The 17,677-nt window shown below is 43.0% G+C and overlaps 1 protein-coding gene and 1 pseudogene across 1 annotated transcript in view; one reads left to right on the forward strand and one right to left on the reverse strand.

Annotated features, from left to right (window-relative positions):
* Window positions 1–1,001: 1,001 nt before the first annotated feature.
* On the reverse strand, window positions 1,002–2,002 carry LOC118894507 (annotated as a pseudogene).
* A 13,542-nt stretch (window positions 2,003–15,544) lies between these two features.
* Window positions 15,545–17,677, forward strand: part of SPSB4 (splA/ryanodine receptor domain and SOCS box containing 4) — a 63,382-nt gene continuing 61,249 nt past the window's right edge. The window contains exon 1 of the mRNA XM_036851006.1: window positions 15,545–16,278. Coding sequence (XP_036706901.1) covers window positions 15,585–16,278 — 694 coding nt within the window. The 5' untranslated portion in view covers window positions 15,545–15,584. The remainder of the gene's footprint in view (window positions 16,279–17,677) is intronic.

The raw sequence follows: 17,677 nt of genomic DNA on the forward strand, positions 1-17,677 counted from the left end.
GGACATACACAGTTTAAAGGAGCACTTAACATTTACTCGGTGCCTCCCAGGTGCCCTGTGCCATTTCAGACTTTACAGATATCTCCCCTGATCCTTGCAAAGACAGGCAAGCTTAGCACATAGTTAGAGCACTTTTCAGATGAGTCTCAGAGAGGGTAAGCCCTTGCCAGGGCCCAATGGACAGGAAGGGATTCAAACCCTGCCCTTCGTTATATTGTGCTGTCACTAATTTTCCTTAGTGGGTGGCCATTAGTGGACGTGAGCACTCCACTCTGGGTCCTGTCTTGGGGGGAGTAGCAAAGGGTTGCTGTGTGTCCACTCCACCATCGCCAGGGTGGGCAGCTTTTGAGGCCCCCGCCTGCCACTGATGGGGCAGAGGCCGGGAGGCCAGAAGGGAAAGCACCGTGCCCTCCACGACCCAGCATGGTCTCCTCTGGGGCTGCTGCTTGGCCGCTGCTTTCAAATACGTTACGGTTGTCTTTCAACAGCTCCAAAGTTGGCATGGTGGGCACAAGGATAAAGCAAGTTCCCTAAGAAATGTCCCGTGTGGGCCACAGAACTGCTTGCAGTCGGCACCGTGAGAGGCCCTGTTCTGTTTTTTTGATTAGATCTTGTTTTTTGTTTTGAAGTCTATTAATTTATTGAGTAAAAAAATCATTGTCAGATATATTAAATTCAGTTTGGTTCAAATTTGGCTGATGTCCATTTGCAGCAGAGATGAATGGAGGAGAAGAGAAGACACAGTGATGCTGGTAAGGGGACACTGAAACAAAACCATCTTCTGTTAATTACAAAAGCGGGCATCACACAGCCAGCGTGAGTCAGTTAGCTAACGAGCAGGGATAAAACCAGAGTAAGCGAGAACTTTCAAGGAAAGAGAGGCCAGAGCTTTCAGAGGACAAGATGCAGCAGGGGCTCGCTGGAGAGCAGTGTTGGGTGCAGAGCTGCCGGCTCACTTGGGGAACACGGTGATCACATCGTAGCCCTCGGGTGGAGTGACCCGCAGAGCTGCCGGCTCACATAGGGAACACGGTGATCACATCGTAGCCCTCGGGTGGAGTGACCCTCTCCCGGGCGTGCTTTTCACAGTAGATCTGATCCTCCACAAAGAAATGGCCCTTCTGTTTCAGGTTGTTGCCATACTCGGTGCACACATAACACTCAGGGTGGCGGTGACGGTCCCGCTGCTTCACAAACATGCCGACAATGCCGGTGCCACATTTGTCACACATGGGCAGCTTCTGGGCATTTCCGATCTATGCAGCCACTTTGGTGACTGGAGCCTTAACTCTTCTGAATCCTGAGGGCTTGTTGGGATCCCCTTTCTCCTCAGACTCCAGGATTTCCTGCAAAACCAGGAATGAAGTGGACTGTTTCGGAGGCTCGTTTAACTCTTGTTTCTCCTGAGGCATCTTGTAAACGTCAGATTTTTATCAATGACGAGTCCGCTTGGAAGCTGAGAATGGTCTAATGCTCTGCCATTCGTCTCCTGCCCACTGGCTGCCGTCTTTGACTCCAAGGCACTGTTGAAGTTGGATGTTTTCAGAGGAGTAGAGGCCAGCTGGGCTGTTGTACTGGTTTGTGATGACCCTGGGGCAGAAGTGGAGGCAGGTGAGGCGGTAAGGGGCAGGGCACTCTGGTTGTGGGCGCTTCCTCTGTGTAGGACCTCTTGTGGTTCAGAGGCTAAATTCATCTTGTATGGATGATGTTTCCCTTCCTCTGTCACCAGAGGAGACCAGATTTTCTGTTGAGATCTGGTTACTGTGAGAGTCATGTTGTCTGTGCAGCCCTTGATTTTGTCCTGAGCTTCCAGGTGCGTCATGTTGCTGGTATTTTCCCCATCGATGGCTGTGATTACATCTCCAACACATAAATTAGCTATAGCAGCCTTGCTTCCGGGAGTGACCCGGGAGATGGTGAGAGGCTGCTCGAAGTCCTTGCCCACCACAAGGCAGAAGCCCCACGGTCCCGGGCCCTGGAGGACTATTTGCTGGGTGGTCATGGCGTGGTGTCGGCGGGTGGCGACTCCAGGGGACAGACGGGGCAGGACGCGGAGTGGCACGTTGGGCTCCCCGGCAGCTGTGCTGATTAGATCTTTTACTTTTCTATTTTATTATGCTTAATTTGTATATTTTCACTCTTTTTCATTTACTAACATAAGTACACCAGCCATGACTTCCTCTGAGCTCTACTTTAACGGGATCCCACAGGTTCCAATATATGGAATGTTTTTTGATATTCTTGTTTTCTAGATACTCTACAATCTCTATATAGGTCTCTTTTTTGATCCGAGTTTTTTAAAAGAGAGTTTTCAAAAACGTCCAAGTGATAGGATTTTGTGATCCATAATTTTGTGATTAATTTCTAGTTTTTCTTCTGTGTTACCAGGTTCTGTATTATGTCTGCTGTTTTGGTGAGGTTTTATTTGTGGCCTAATATATGGGCAATTTTTAGAAATACATATACATCAATTAAATGTCATTACTTATGCAATTTTGGTTTTTCTATGTCTTTACTTAATTTGGTCCATTGATCTGTCATGAGCTGAAAGAGGTGAATTAAAATCATCTGCCTCTACTGTGTATCTGTCTGACCTTTCTTGTATTTCCTGTAGCTTTTGCTTTGAATTTTGGTGCTGTTATTTGGTGTGTTCGATCTTCAATTGTGGATTATATTCTTTATTGTTATAAAGTGTTCTTTGTCTCACTTAATATCGTTTGCCCTGAATTCAACATTACTTGCCTCATATTAAGGTTACTGTACCTGCTTAGTTTGATGTAGCCCTTACTTGATATATATTTACCTCTCCTATTTTTTCAACATTGTTGAATTACTTTGCTTTGGGGATATCTCTTAAATATGCCATATGGTGAGAGTTTTGTCTTGTTCCCCAACCTTACAATCTTTTCTTTTTAGTAGTTCACTATGGCCATTCATTAACATAGCTAGTATTTTGGTCATAGTTTTACTATCATACTTTATGTCTCTGTGTTTTTGTTTCTATTGCTTCTTTTTTTTGTAATTTTTGAATTTTATTTTATCTATTTTTTTATACAACAGGTTCTTATTAGTCATCAATTTTATACACATCAGTGTATACATGTCAATCCCAATCGCCCAATTCATCACACCACCATCCCCACCCCTCCGCGGCTTTCCCCCCTTGGTGTCCATACATTTGTTCTCTACATCTGTGCCTGAACTTCTGCCCTGCAAACCGGTTCATCTGTACCATTTTTCTAGGTTCCACATACATGCTTTAATATACGATATTTGTTTTTCTCTTTCTGACTTACTTCACTCTGTATGACAGTCTCTAGATCCATCCACATCTCAACAAATGACCCAATTTCGTTCCTTTTTATGGCTGAGTAATATTCCATTGTATATATGTACCACATCTTCTTTATCCATTTGTCTGTCAATGGGCATTTAGGTTGCTTCCATGACCTGGCTATTGTAAATAGAGCTGCGATGAACATTGGGATGCATGTTTCTTTTTGAATTATGGTTTTCTCTGGGTATATGCCCAGTAGTGGGATTGCTGGATCATATGGTAATTCTACTTTTAGTTTTTAAAGGAACCTCCATACTGTTCTCCATAGTGGCTGTATCCATTTACATTCCCACCAACAGTGCAAGAGGGTTCCCTTTTCTCCACACCCTCTCCAGCATTTGTTGTTTGTAGATTTTCTGATGATGGACATTCTGACTGGTGTGAGGTGATACCTCATTGTAGTTTTGATTTGCATTTCTCTAATAATTAGTGATGTTAAGCAGCTTTTCATGTGCTTCTTGGCCATCTGTATGTCTTCTTTGGAGAAATGTCTATTTAGGTCTTCTGCCCATTTTTGGATTGGGTTGTTTGTTTCTTTAATATTGAGCTGCATGAGCTGTTTATATATTTTGGAGATTAATCCTTTGTCCATTGACTTGTTTGCAAATATTTTCTCCCATTCTGAGGGTTGTCTTTTCATCTTGTTTACGGTCTCCTTTGCTATGCAAAAGCTTTGAAGTTTCATTAGGTCCCATTTGTTTATTTTTGTTTTTATTTCCATTACTCTAGGAGGTGGATCAAAAAAGATCTTGCTGTGATTTATGTCAAAGAGGGTTCTTCCTATGTTTTCCTCTAAGAGTTTTATAGTGTCCGGTCTTAAATTTAGGTCTTGAATCCATTTTGATTTTATTTTTGTGTATGGTGTTAGGCTGTGTTCTAATTTCATTCTTTTACATGTAGCTGTCCAGTTTTCCCAGCACCACTTATTGAAGAGACTGTCTTTTCTCCATTGTATATCCTTGCCTCCTTTGTCATAGATTAGTTGACCATAGGTGCTTGGGTATATCTCTGGGCTTTCTATCTTGTTCCATTGATCTATGTTTCTGTTTTTGTGCCAGTACCGTATTGTCTTGATTACTGTAGCTTTGTAGTGTAGTCTGAAATCAGGGAGTCTGATTCCTCCCACTCTGTTTTTTTCCCTCAGAACTGCTTTGGCTATTCGGGATCTTTTGTGTCTCCATACAAATTTTAAGATTTTTTGTTCTAGTTCCGTAAAAAATGCCATTGGTAATTTGATAGGGATTGCACTGAATCTGTAGATTGCTTTGGGTAGTATAGTCATTTTCACAATATTGATTCTTCCAATCCAAGAACATGGTATATCTCTCCATCTGTTGGTATCATCTTTAATTTCTTTCGTCAGTGTCTTATAGTTTTCTGCATACAGGTCTTTTGTCTCTCTAGGTAGGTTTATTCCTAGGTATTTTATTCTTTTTGTTGCAATGGTAAATGGGAGTGTTTACTTAATTTCTCTTTCAGATTTTTCATCATTAGTGTATAGAAATGCAAGAGATTTCTGTGCATTAATTTTGTATCCTGCGACTTTACCAAATTCATTGATTAGCTCTAGTAGTTTTCTGATGGCATTTTTAGGATTCTCTATGTATAGTATCATGTCATCTGCAAACAGTGACAGTTTTACTTCTTCTTTTCCAATTTGTATTCCTTTTATTTCTTTTTCTTCTCTGATTGCCATGGCTAGGACTTCCAAAACTATGTTGAATAATAGTGGTGAGAGTGGACATCCTTGTCTAGTTCCTGATCTTAGAGGAAATGCTTTCCATTTTTCACCATTGAGAATGATGTTTGCTGTGGGTTTGTCGTATATGGCCTTTTTTATGTTGAGGTAGGTTCCCTCTATGCCCACTTTCAGGAGAGTTTTTATCATAAATGGTGTTGAATTTTGTCCAAAGCTTTTTCTGCATCTATTGAGATGATCATATGGTTTGTATTCTTCAATTTGTTAATATGATGTATCACATTGATTGATTTGCATATAGTGAAGAATCCTTGCATCCCTGGGTAAATCCCACTTGATCATGGTGTATGATCCTTTTAATGTCTTGTTGCACTCTGTTTGCTAGTGTTTTGTTGAGGATTTTTGCATCTATATTCATCAGTGATATTGGTCTGTAATTTTCTTTTTTTGTACTATCTTTGTCTGGTTTTGGTATCAGGGTGATGGTGGTATCATAGAATGAGTTTGGGAGTGTTCCTTCCTCTGCAATATTTTGGAAGAGTTTGAGAAAGATGGGTGTTAGCTCTTCTCTAAATGTTTGATAGAATTCACCTGTGAAGCCATCTGGTCCTGGACTTTTGTTTGTTGGAAGATTTTTAATCACAGTTTCAATTTCATTACTTGTGATTGGTCTGTTCATATTTTCTGTGTCTTCCTGGTTCAGTCTTGGAAGTTTATACCTTTCTAAGAATTTGTCCATTTCTTCCAGGTTGTCCATTTTATTGGCATAGAGTTGCTTGTAGTAGTCTCTTACGATGCTTTGTATTTCTGCGGTGTCTGTTGTAACTTCTCCTTTTTCATTTCTAATTTTATTGATTTGAATCCTCTCGCCCTTTTTCTTGATGAGCATGGCTAATGGTTTATCAATTTTGTTTATCTTCTCAAAGAACCAGCTTTTAGTTTTATTGATCTTTGCTAGTGTTTTCTTTCTTTCTTTTTCATTTATTTCTGCTCTGATCTTTATGATTTCTTTCCTTCTGCTAACTTTGGGTTTTGTTTGTTCTTCCTTCTCTAGTTCCTTTAGGTGTAAGGTTAGATTGTTTACTTGAGTTTTCCTTGTTTCTGGAGGTAGGCTTGTATAGCTATAAACTTCCCACTTAGAACTGCTTTTGCTGCATCCCATAGGTTTTGGATCATTGTGTTTTCATTGTCATTTGTCTCTAGGTATTTTTTGATTCCCTCTTTGATTTCTTCAGTGATCTCTTGGTTATTTAGTAACGTATTGTTTAGCCTCCATGTGTTTGTGTTTTTTACGTTTTTTTCCCTGTAATTCATTTCTAATCTCATAACATTGTGGTCCAAAAAGATGCTTGATATCATTTCAATTTTCTTAAATTTACTGAGGCTTGATTTGTGACCCAAGATGTGATCTATCCTGGAGAATGTTCCGTGCGCACTTGAGAAGAAAGTGTAATCTGCTGTTTTTGGATGGACTGTCCTATAAATATCAATGAAATCTGTCCGGTCTATTGTGTCATTTAAAGCTTCTGTTTCCTTATTTATTTTCATTTTGGATGATCTGTCCATTGGTGTAAGTGAGGTGTTAAAGTCCCCCACTATTATTGTGTTACTGTCGATTTCCTCTTTTATAGCTGTTAGCAGTCGCCTTATGTATTGAGGTGCTCCTATGTTGGGTGCATGTATATTTATAATTGTTATATCCTCTTCTTGAATTGATCCCTTGATCATTATGTAGTGTCCTTCTTTGTCTCTTGTAACATTCTTTATTTTAAAGTCTATTTTATCTGATATGAGTATTGCTACTACAGCTTTCTTTCTTTCTTTTTTTTAAACATCTTTATTGGAGTATAATTGCTTTACAATGGTGTGTTAGTTTCTGCTTTATAACAAAGTGAATCAGTTATACATATACATATGTTCCCATATCTCTTCCCTCTTGCATCTCCCTCCCTCCCGCCCTCCCTATCCCACACCTCTGGGTGGTCACAAAGCACAGAGCTGATCTCCCTGTGCTATGCGGTTGCTTCCCACTAGCTATCTATTTTACGTTTGGTAGTGTATATATGTCCATGCCACTCTCTCACTTTGTCCCAGCTTACCCTTCCCCCTCCCCATATCCTCAAGTCCATTCTCTAGTAGTTCTGTGTCTTTATTCCCGTCTTGCCACTAGGTTCTTCATGACCTTTTTTTTTTTTCTCCCTTAGATTCCATATATATATATGTTAGCATACTGTATTTGTTTTTCTCTTTCTAACTTACTTCACTCTGTATGACGGACTCTAACTCCATCCACCTCACTACAAATAACTCCATTTCATTTCTTTTTATGGCTGAATAATATTCCATTGTATATATGTGCCACATCTTCTTTATCCATTCATCCGATGATGGACATTTAGGTTGCTTCCATGTCCTGGCTATTGTAAATAGAGCTGCAATGAACATTTTGGTACATGACTCTTTTTGAATTATGGTTATGGTTTTCTCAGGGTATATGCCCAGTAGTGGGATTGCTGGGTCGTATGGTAGTTCTATTTGTAGTTTTTTTAAGGAACCTCCATACTGTTCTCCATAGTGGCTGTATCAATTTACATTCCCACCAACAGTGCAAGAGTGTTCCCTTTCCTCCACACCCTCTCCAGCATTTATTGTTTCTAGATTTTTTGATGATGGCCATTCTGACCAGTGTGAGATGATATCTTATTGTAGTTTTAATTTGCATTTCTCTAATGATTAATGATGTTGAGCATTCTTTCATGTGTCTGTTGGCAATCTGTATATCTTCTTTGGAGAAATGTCTATTTAGGTCTTCTGCCCATTTTTGGATTGGGTTGTTTGTTTTTTTGTTATTGAGCTGCATGAGTTGCTTGTAAATCTTGGAGATTAATCCTTTGTCTGTTGCTTCATTGGCAAATATTTTCTCCCATTCTGAGGGTTGTCTTTTGGTCTTGTTTATGGTTTCCTTTGCTGTGCAAAAGCTTTTAAGTTTCATTAGGTTCCATTTGTTTATTTTTGTTTTTATTTCCATTTCTCTAGGAGCTGGGTCAAAAAGGATCTTGCTGTGATTTATGTCATAGAGTGTTCTATCTATGTTTTCCTCTAAGAGTTTGATAGTGTCTGGCCTTACATTTAGGTCTTTCATCCATTTTGAGTTTATTTTTGTGTATGGTCTTAGGGAGTGTTCTAATTTCATACTTTTACATGTACCTGTCCAGTTTTCCCAGCACCACTTATTGAAGAGGCTGTCTTTTCTCCATTGTATATCCTTGCCTCCTTTATCAAAGATAAGGTGACCATATGTGCGTGGGTTTATCTCTGGGCTTTCTATCCTGTTCCATTGATCTACGTTTCTGTTTTTGTGCCAGTACCAAACTGGCTTGATTACTGTAGCTTTGTAGTATAGTCTGAAGTCAGGGAGCCTGATTCCTCCAGCTCCATTTTTCGTTCTCAAGATTGCTTTGGCTCTTCAGGGTCTTTTGTGTTTCCATACAAATTGTGAAATTTTTTGTTCAAGTTCTCTGAAAAATGCCAGTGGTAGTTTGATAGGGATTGCTTGAATCTGTAGATTGCTTTGGGTAGTAGAGTCATTTTCACGATGTTGATTCTTCCAATCCAAGAACTTGGTATATCTCTCCATCTATTTGTATCATCTTTAGTTTCTTTCATCAGTGTCTTACAATTTTTTGCATACAGGTCTTTTGTCTCCCTAGGTAGGTTTATTCCTAGGTATTTTATTCTTTTTGTTGCAATGGTAAACGGGAGTGTTTTCTTAATTTCACTTTCAGATTTTTCATCATTAGTGTATAGGAATGCAAGAGATTTCTGTGCATTAATTTTGTATCCTGCTACTTTACCAAATTCATTGATTAGCTCTAGTAGTTTTCTGGTAGCATCTTTAGGATTCTCTATGTAGAGTATCATGTCATCTGCAAACAGTGACAGCTTTACTTCTTCTTTTCCAATTTGGATTCCTTTTATTTCTTTTTCTTCTCTGATTGCTGTGGCTAACACTTCCAAAACTATGTTGAATAATAGTGGTGAGAGTGGGCAACCTTGTCTTGTTCCTGATCTTAGTGGAAATGGTTTCAGTTTTTCACCATTGAGGACAATGTTGGCTGTGGGTTTGTCATATATGGCCTTTATTATGTTGAGGAAAGTTCCCTCTATGCCTACTTTCTGCAGAGCTTTTATCATATATCGGTGTTGAATTTTGTCGAAAGCTTTCTCTCATCTATTGAGATGATCATATGGTTTTTCTCCTTCAATTTGTTAATATGGTGTATCATGTTGATTGATTTGCGTATATTGAAGAATCCTTGCATTCCTGGAATAAACCCCACTTGATCATGGTGTATGATCCTTTTAATGTGCTGTTGGATTCTGTTTGCTAGTATTTTGTTGAGGACTTTTGCATCTATGTTCATCAGTGATATTGGCCTGTAGTTTTCTTTCTTTGTGACATCTGTGTCTGGTTTTGGTATCAGGGTGATGGTGGCCTCATAGAATGAGTTGGGGAGTGTTCCTCCCCCTGCAATATTTTGGAAGAGTTTGAGAAGGATAGGTGTTAGGTCTTCTCTAAATGTTTGATAGAATTCACCTGTGAAGCCATCAGGTCCTGGGCTTTTGTTTGTTGGAAGATTTTTAATCACAGTTTCAATTTCAGTGCTTGTGATTGGTCTGTTCATATTTTCTATTTCTTCCTGGTTCAGTCTCGGCAGGTTGTGCATTTCTAAGAATTTGTCCATTTCTTCCAGGTTGTCCATTTTATTGGCATATAGTAGCTTGTATTAACCTCTCATGATCCTTTGTATTTCTGCAGTGTCAGTGGTTACTTCTCCTTTTTCATTTCTAATTCTATTGATTTGAGTCTTCTCCCTTTTTTTCTTGATGAGTCTGGCTATTGTTTTATCAATTTTGTTTATCTTCTCAAAGAACCAGCTTTTAGTTTTATTGATCTTTGCTATTGTTTCCTTCATTTCTTTTTCATTTATTTCTGATCTGATCTTTATGATTTCTTTCCTTCTGGTATCTTTGGGGTTTTTTTGTTCTTCTTTCTCTAATTGCTTTAGGTGCAAGGTTAGGTTGTTTATTCGAGATGTTTCCTGTTTCTTGAGGTGGGCTTGTATTGCTATAAACTTCCCTCTTAGAACTGCTTTTGCTGCATCCTATAGGTTTTGGGTCGTCGTGTCTCCATTGTCATTTGTTTCTAGGTATTTTTTGATTTCCCCTTTGATTTCTTCAGTGATCACTTCGTTATTAAGTAGTGTATTGTGTAGCCTCCATGTGTTTATATTTTTTACAGATCTTTTCCTGTAATTGATATCTAGTCTCATGGCGTTGTGGTCAGAAAAGATACTTGATACGATTTCAATTTTCTTAAATTTACCAAGGCTTGATTTGTGACCGAAGATATGATCTATCCTGGAGAATGTTCCATGAGCACTTGAGAAAAATGTTTAGTCTGTTGTTTTAGGATGGAATGTCCTATAAATATCAATTAAGTCCATCTTGTTTAATGTATCATTTAAAGCTTGTGTTTCCTTATTTATTTTCTGTTTGAATGATCTGTCCATTGGTGAAAGTGGGGTGTTAAAGTTCCCTACTATGATTGTGTTGCTGTCAATTTCCCCTTTTATGGCTGTTAGTATTTGCCTTATGTATTGAGGTGCTTCTATATTGGGTGCATAAATATTTACAATTGTTATATCTTCTTCTTGGATCGATCCCTTGATCATTATGTAGTGTCCTTCTTTGTCTCTTGTAATAGTCTTTATTTTAAAGTCTAGTTTGTCTGATATGAGAATTGCTACTCCAGCTTTCTTTTGATTTCCTTTTGCATGGAGTATCTTTTTCCATCCCCTCACTTTCAGTCTGTATGTGTCCCTAGGTCTGAATTCGGTCTCTTGTAGACAGCATATATATGGGTCTTGTTTTTGTATCCATTCAGCAAGCCTGTGTCTTTTGTTTGAGCATTTAATCCATTCACGTTTAAAGTAATTATCGATATATATGTTCCTATGACCATTTTCTTAATTGTTTTGGGTTTGCTTTTGTAGGTCCTTTTCTTCTCTTGTGTTTCCCACTTAGAGAAGTTCCTTTAGCATTTGTTGTAGAGCTGGTTTGGTGATGCTGAATTCTCTTAGCTTTTGCTTGTCTGTAAAGCTTTTGATTTCTCCATCAAATCTGAATGAGATCCTTGCTGGGTAGAGTAATCTTGGTTGTAGGTTCTTCCCTGTCATCACTTTAAGTATATCATGCCACTCCCTTCTGGCTTGTAGAGTTTCTGCTGAGAAATCAGCTGTTAACCTTATGGGTGTTCCTTTGTATGTTATTTGTCATTTTTCCCTTGCTCCTTTCAATAATTTTTCTTTGTCTTTAATTTTTGCCAATTTGATTACTGTGTGTCTCGGCATGTTTCTCCTTGGGTTTATCCTGTATGGGACTCGCTGCGCTTCCTGGACTTGGGTGGATATTTCCTTTCCCATGTTAGGGAAATTTTCGACTATAATCTCTTCAAATATTTTCTCTGGTCCGTTCTCTCTCTCTTCTCCTTCTGGGACCCCTATAATGGGAATGTTGTTGCGTTTAATGTTTTCCCAGAGGTCTCTTAGGCTGTCTTCATTTCTTTTCATTCTTTTTTCTTTAGTCTGTTCCGCAGCAGTGAATTCCACCATTCTGTCTTCCAGGTCACTTATCTGTTCTTCTGCCTCAGTTGTTCTGCTATTGATTCCTTCTAGTGTAGTTTTCATTTCAGTTATTGTATTGTTCATCTCTGTTTGTTCTTTAATTCTTCTAGGTCTTTGTTAAACATTTCTTGCATCTTCTTGATCTTTACCTCCATTCTTTTTCCGAGGTCCTGGATCATCTTCACCATCATTATTCTGAATTCTTTTTCTGGAAGGTTGCCTATCTCCACTTCATTTAGTTGTTTTTCTGGGGTTTTATCTTGTTGCTTCATCTGGTACATAGCCCTCTGCCTTTTCATCTTGTCTCTCTTTCTGTGAATGTGGTTTTTGTTCCACAGGCTGCAGGATTGTATTTCTTTTTGCTTCTGCTGTCTGCCCTCTGGTGGATGAGGCTAAGGGGCTAAGAGGCTAAGAGGCTTGTGTAAGTTTCCTGATGGGAGGGACTGGTGGTGGGTAGAGCTGACTGTTGCTCTGGTGGGCAGAGCTCAGTAAAACTTTAATCCACTTGACTGCTGATGGGTGGGGCTGGGTTCCCTCCCTGTTGGCTGTTTGGCCTGAGGCAATCCAACACTGGAGCCTACCTGGGCTCTTTGGTGGGGCTAATGGTGGACTCTGGGAGGGCTTACGCCAAGGAGTACTCCCCAGAACTTCTGCTGCCAGTGTCCTTGTCTCCACGGTGAGCCACAGCCACCCCCCGCCTCTGCAGTAGACCCTCCAACACTAGCAGGTAGGTCTGGTTCAGTCTCCCCTGGGGTCACTGCTCCTTCCCCTGGGTCCCGATGCACACACTACTTTGTGTGTGCCCTACAAGAGTGGAGTCTCTGTTTCCTGCAGTCCTGTCGATGTCCTGCTAGCCTTCAAAGTCTGATTGTGTAGGAATTCCTCCTCTCGTTGCTGGACCTGCAGGTTGGGAAGCCTGACGTGGGGCTCAGAACCTTCACTCCAGTGGGTGGACTTCTGTGGTATAAGTGTTCTCCAGTCTGTGAGTCACCCACCCAGCAGTTATGGGATTTGATTTTACTGTGATTGCGCCCCTCCTACCGTCTCATTGTGGCTTCTCCTTTGCCTTTGGATGTGGGGTATCTTTTTTGGTGAGTTCCAGTGTCTTCCTGTCGATGACTGTCCAGCAGCTAGTTGTGATTCTGGTGTTCTCACAAGAGGATGTGAGAGCATGTCCTGCTACTCCGCCATCTTGGTTCCTAGTCTCTATTGCTTCTTAAAGCAAAATCTTTCAGTATGGTCTGTTTTATTTTGTGTTCTTTTTGACAATTTGGAAGATCTGTATTTTATTCTTCTGGAGTTCTTCTGGAGGTTGCCTTTGTAACTATGTAAAAATGTATTTAATCCTTTTTTTTTTTTTTTTAGGCTGTACTAGTTGTCTCCCTTCTGAAATAAGTGATCACAAAATTAGTTTACAAATTTGCTCACAATTTTTATCTGCTTTGTGACAGCTTTTTCTTCTGGTGAGTTTTCTTGGCTTACCATATTTTTTCCTGTTCTGTTCCTCCTCTATTTCTTTTCCAGCATCTTTGACTACATCATGTGCTGGTTCCTAGTTGGAAGAGGCGGACCTTCCTGGATCAGCATTTTGCAGGGGATGCATGCAGAGGAGATGCCAGGAGGTATTTTAGGAGAGCAGGATTGCTCCCTGGTTCCTGGTAACTCTGTTCAGAGGACTGTGGCAGTGATTTCTTTCAGCTTCTACCCAGTCAGCAGAGATCTGCAGCCCTGGGCTTCCCCCAGTCCTGGCGCTTCTCCCACTCTGCCTCAGCAGCACACTGCTTCCTGTGAAGATGGCAGACCTGTAAAGTTTTCTCTATTAGCCCTGCCCTCCTCTTTCCCCACAGTGTCAGAGGCAGCTCCCACTGCTAGACCGCATACCCTGTTCCCATTGTTCCTGATTAGGAATCATTGGTTTTCTCCTTCAGGGAGTGCCAGCTATTGGCTGGCTCTGCCATCTTCAACTGAGATCTGCAGCCACAGGTGTCTTCTGTAGGTGTTTTCTCACACCTCGTTTGATCTTCACTGGTTTTGGCAGCCCTTGACCATTTTTTTGGCAGCCTTTCTTTATAAGTTGTGGTTGGATTACAAATGTGTTCTAGTTTTGCTGAAGACAAAATTTGCATTCCTCTTTCTCTTTCTCCTTTATTTTGGGTGATTTTGGATATGAAAAGGAGTAACTATTCTGCTATCTTAGAACTGTCTAGTGTTGTAAATTTTTATGTATTCTGGTATTTCCTTAAACATTAGCCAGAACTCTCTGGATAGGGTCAGCATGAGCTGAAGCTGGGGTCTGACAGTAGAAAGGAAAGAAAATAGGAGTCGAGAATAAAATTGGAGGGTTAAAAAAGCAATGCATACTATTGCTGCCTGTGCTGTATGGCACTTTGGCTGGGATTGTGCCACTATTTGGGTGGGAGGTCATGGCCAGGCAGAGCAGGACATGAAAAACATCTGCCTCCTGGTCTATCTTAGGGAAAGCCTAGGAGCTCTCAGACCAGGGAGGGGAGGACACACACCTCTGCTCTGGACAGGTTTCAGGGCTCAGCTCTCCATCTCTCCCCACACCCAGGGCCCATCCAAACAGCCCAAGCACCCTGGATTCTGACTAGTCTCTTAGTGATGGTGGCCAAGTCCTGAAAACCAGGATCTTGTCTCAGAGGAGGCTGCCCAGGGTCAATGCTGTTAACTATGTTTATATGCCTAAAGAAAGAGCTTGCCCATCCAAAGGGAAGGTGTATATGCAGGATACCCAGAAGATAGAGCCAGAGAGGAAAACCTGCCCGCAGAATCTCAGGCTTGACTTTTGGTATTGTCTCTTAGCTTCCCACACCACCTGGAGGGAGCATTTCATCCCCATTTAACAAATGAGGAAACTGGAGTCTTAGAGAGGCTAAGAGACCTTCCTGTGGACACACAGCTAAGAGATGGAGAGAGGGATTTGCATATACTTCTCGCTGGCTCCAGAGTCTGGACATCAACTCTCTCATCCCCCTGCCTCCAACTCACCTTCCCATGGAGACCCCACCCCATCCTCAGATGGTTATCTTATGTCCATGTCCACGTGCCTGGGTGAACTTGGTGGATCCTTGCTCAGTGTCTGACTTCTCAAGCCTGGCTGCACTTTAAATGCTGTTTAAGCTCCCCAGGGCAGCCAGGGATGGGAACCAATGGGCCACACCCTAAACATCTTTGACCCCCTGTCTTGGGCACTCTGTCCCCCCCAACCTTGGCACAGGGCTTGTTTCTTGGGACCAAATGCATTGGGGTTCTCTATGTTCCGTGATCTTGAGCAAATCACAACTTCTCTGGGCTCAGTCCTTATTTCTAAAATAAAATTGCCTGTGACTGCTCTAAGAGCCGAACACGGACTCTGAAGCCAGATGGCCTCAGTGTGAATCTGGGCTCAGTCCCTCCTTAACCGTGGGACGTTGGTTAATTACTTATCTCCTCTATGCTCTTTACTTTTCTCATCTATAAAATGGGAATAATAATGAATGTCTTATAGGGAGGTCTTAAGGATTAAATGAGCTAATAAATATGAATCACTTAAAACAGTGTCTGGCATATGGCAAGTTCTAGATAAGTGCCAGATATCATTCGATTCATTAGTTATTATTAGTGATGCATGCCCAGGGCCCAGCCAAGGCATGGGCATAAGTGGCTGTCGAGGTTGCTGTAGTAACCCGCGTCCTTTGCTTCCTTCCAGGAGCTTGGGCCCCTGCCCCAGCCCCGTAGAGGCTGTGGACGTGTACGGTCCGGAAGCCTGGTTTCCAGCCCCGTGGCCCATCCCTGGCTGCGGGGAGCGGAAGCACCCACGAGGTAGCGGTGGCCCGCAGCGGCCCCGTCCCGGCAGCGAGCCATGGGCCAGAAGCTCTCGGGGAGCCTCAAGTCGGTGGAGGTGCGAGAGCCGGCGCTGCGGCCGGCCAAGCGCGAGCTGCGGGGAGCGGAGCCGGGGCGGCCGGCGCGGCTGGACCAGCTGCTGGACATGCCGGCGGCGGGGCTGGCGGTGCAGCTGCGCCACGCGTGGAACCCCGAGGACCGCTCGCTCAACGTCTTCGTCAAGGATGACGACCGGCTCACCTTCCACCGGCACCCGGTGGCGCAGAGCACGGACGGCATCCGCGGCAAGGTGGGCCACGCCCGCGGCCTGCACGCCTGGCAGATCCACTGGCCGGCGCGGCAGCGGGGCACACACGCTGTGGTGGGCGTGGCCACGGCGCGGGCCCCGCTGCACTCGGTGGGCTACACGGCGCTGGTGGGCAGCGATGCCGAGTCCTGGGGCTGGGATCTGGGCCGCAGCCGCCTCTACCACGACGGCAAGAACCGACCCGGCGTGGCCTACCCCGCCTTCCTGGGGCCCGAGGAGGCCTTCGCGCTGCCCGACTCGCTGCTCGTGGTGCTGGACATGGACGAGGGCACACTCAGCTTCGTCGTGGACGGCCAGTACCTGGGCGTGGCCTTCCGTGGCCTCAAGGGCAAGAAGCTTTACCCGGTGGTGAGTGCCGTGTGGGGCCACTGTGAAGTCACCATGCGCTACATCAATGGCCTTGACCGTAAGTGCAGCCTGCTGAGGGGGGAAGGGGTGGGCAGGGGTGGGTCCAGAGGCTGCCTGTCCCAGGCAGAACTCAGGGGGGAGGCGGGGGAAATCAGGTGAGGCCCCATCCTCCATCAGCACTTGGGATAATCCTGCGGTGTGAACTCGTGGTGAGGACGTGGACTCTGAGGCCAGGCTCCTGGGTTTGGACCTTGACTCTTTTTTGCTCGCTGGGTGATCTTGGCGTGTGCCTCAGTTTCCCTTTCTGCAATAGTGGCTCAATGATAGTAATCTAGGTCCGCGTTGTTGTGAGAAATCAAATAAGATAATAATATATGTGAAGTGCTTAGGACAGTGCTTAGAACTGGCGCCTAATAAGTGATTTGGGTGTTGATGCTAATCACGAACGTTTCAGTCTCTGTAAGGGTTGTGCAAAACGATGTCTCCTGTGCTCCTGGCTTCAAGTTCACAGTGGGAGGAGAGTGACAAGTAGAAGACACAGTCCCTGCACTTGAATCCCATGCACTCGAGTTACTGATAAATAATAAGTAGTGATAACTATCATTTATTGAATGCCTACTGTATGCAGGGGCTGAACACTCAAATCTAGGTCTTCCTGCTGAACTCTCTGTTAAAGGGGGCATCTAGCTGATTATTGCCTCATGGGAATGAGAGCCACGAGTTGTGGAATCTTCTGATTTCTTTCACGAGGACCCAGAAATCTAGATTTTGTGTGAACTATTCCAATTTTTTTTTTTTAAAACATACCTTAATCCTATGTTCTTTTTTTTTTTTTTTAATTTTTATTTATTTATTTATTTATTTATTTATGGCTGTGTTGGGTCTTCGTTTCTGTGCGAGGACTTTCTCTAGTTGCGGCAAGCGGGGGCCACTCTTCATCGCGGTGCGCGGGCCTCTCATTATCGCGGCCTCTCTTGTTGCGGAGCACAGGCTCCAGACGCGCAGGCTCAGTAATTGTGGCGCACGGGCCTAGTTGCTCCGCGGCATGTGGGATCTTCCCAGACCAGGGCTCGAACCCGTGTCCCCTGCATTGGCAGGCAGATTCTCAACCACTGCGCCACCAGGGAAGCCCCTATTCCAATTTTTAACGTTGGCAGCTGCTTAAGAAACCGTGTGGACACACAAAACGCCCTCGCAGGTTGCACATAAGCCCACAGGCTGCTGTGTTTGACTGCTGACAACTCTAAGGCCTCCTCTCATTTAATATACACAACCATCCTGTGAGGCAGCTTAAAAATCCTAGTAACGAAAATAGTTACTGGTTTTAGGAGGGAGTCACTTAGGGAGGCAGGGTGGCCTCTGGATCACAGGTGCATGTGGCCGCCTGTCCCGTGTTGAATCCCAGCCGAGTGGGGCCTGGAGTCAGTCACCTGTGAGCTTGCACACACCTCATCCAA

The sequence above is a fragment of the Balaenoptera musculus genome, chromosome 4 (genome assembly GCF_009873245.2).
Source record: "Balaenoptera musculus isolate JJ_BM4_2016_0621 chromosome 4, mBalMus1.pri.v3, whole genome shotgun sequence".
Taxonomy (NCBI): domain Eukaryota; kingdom Metazoa; phylum Chordata; class Mammalia; order Artiodactyla; family Balaenopteridae; genus Balaenoptera; species Balaenoptera musculus.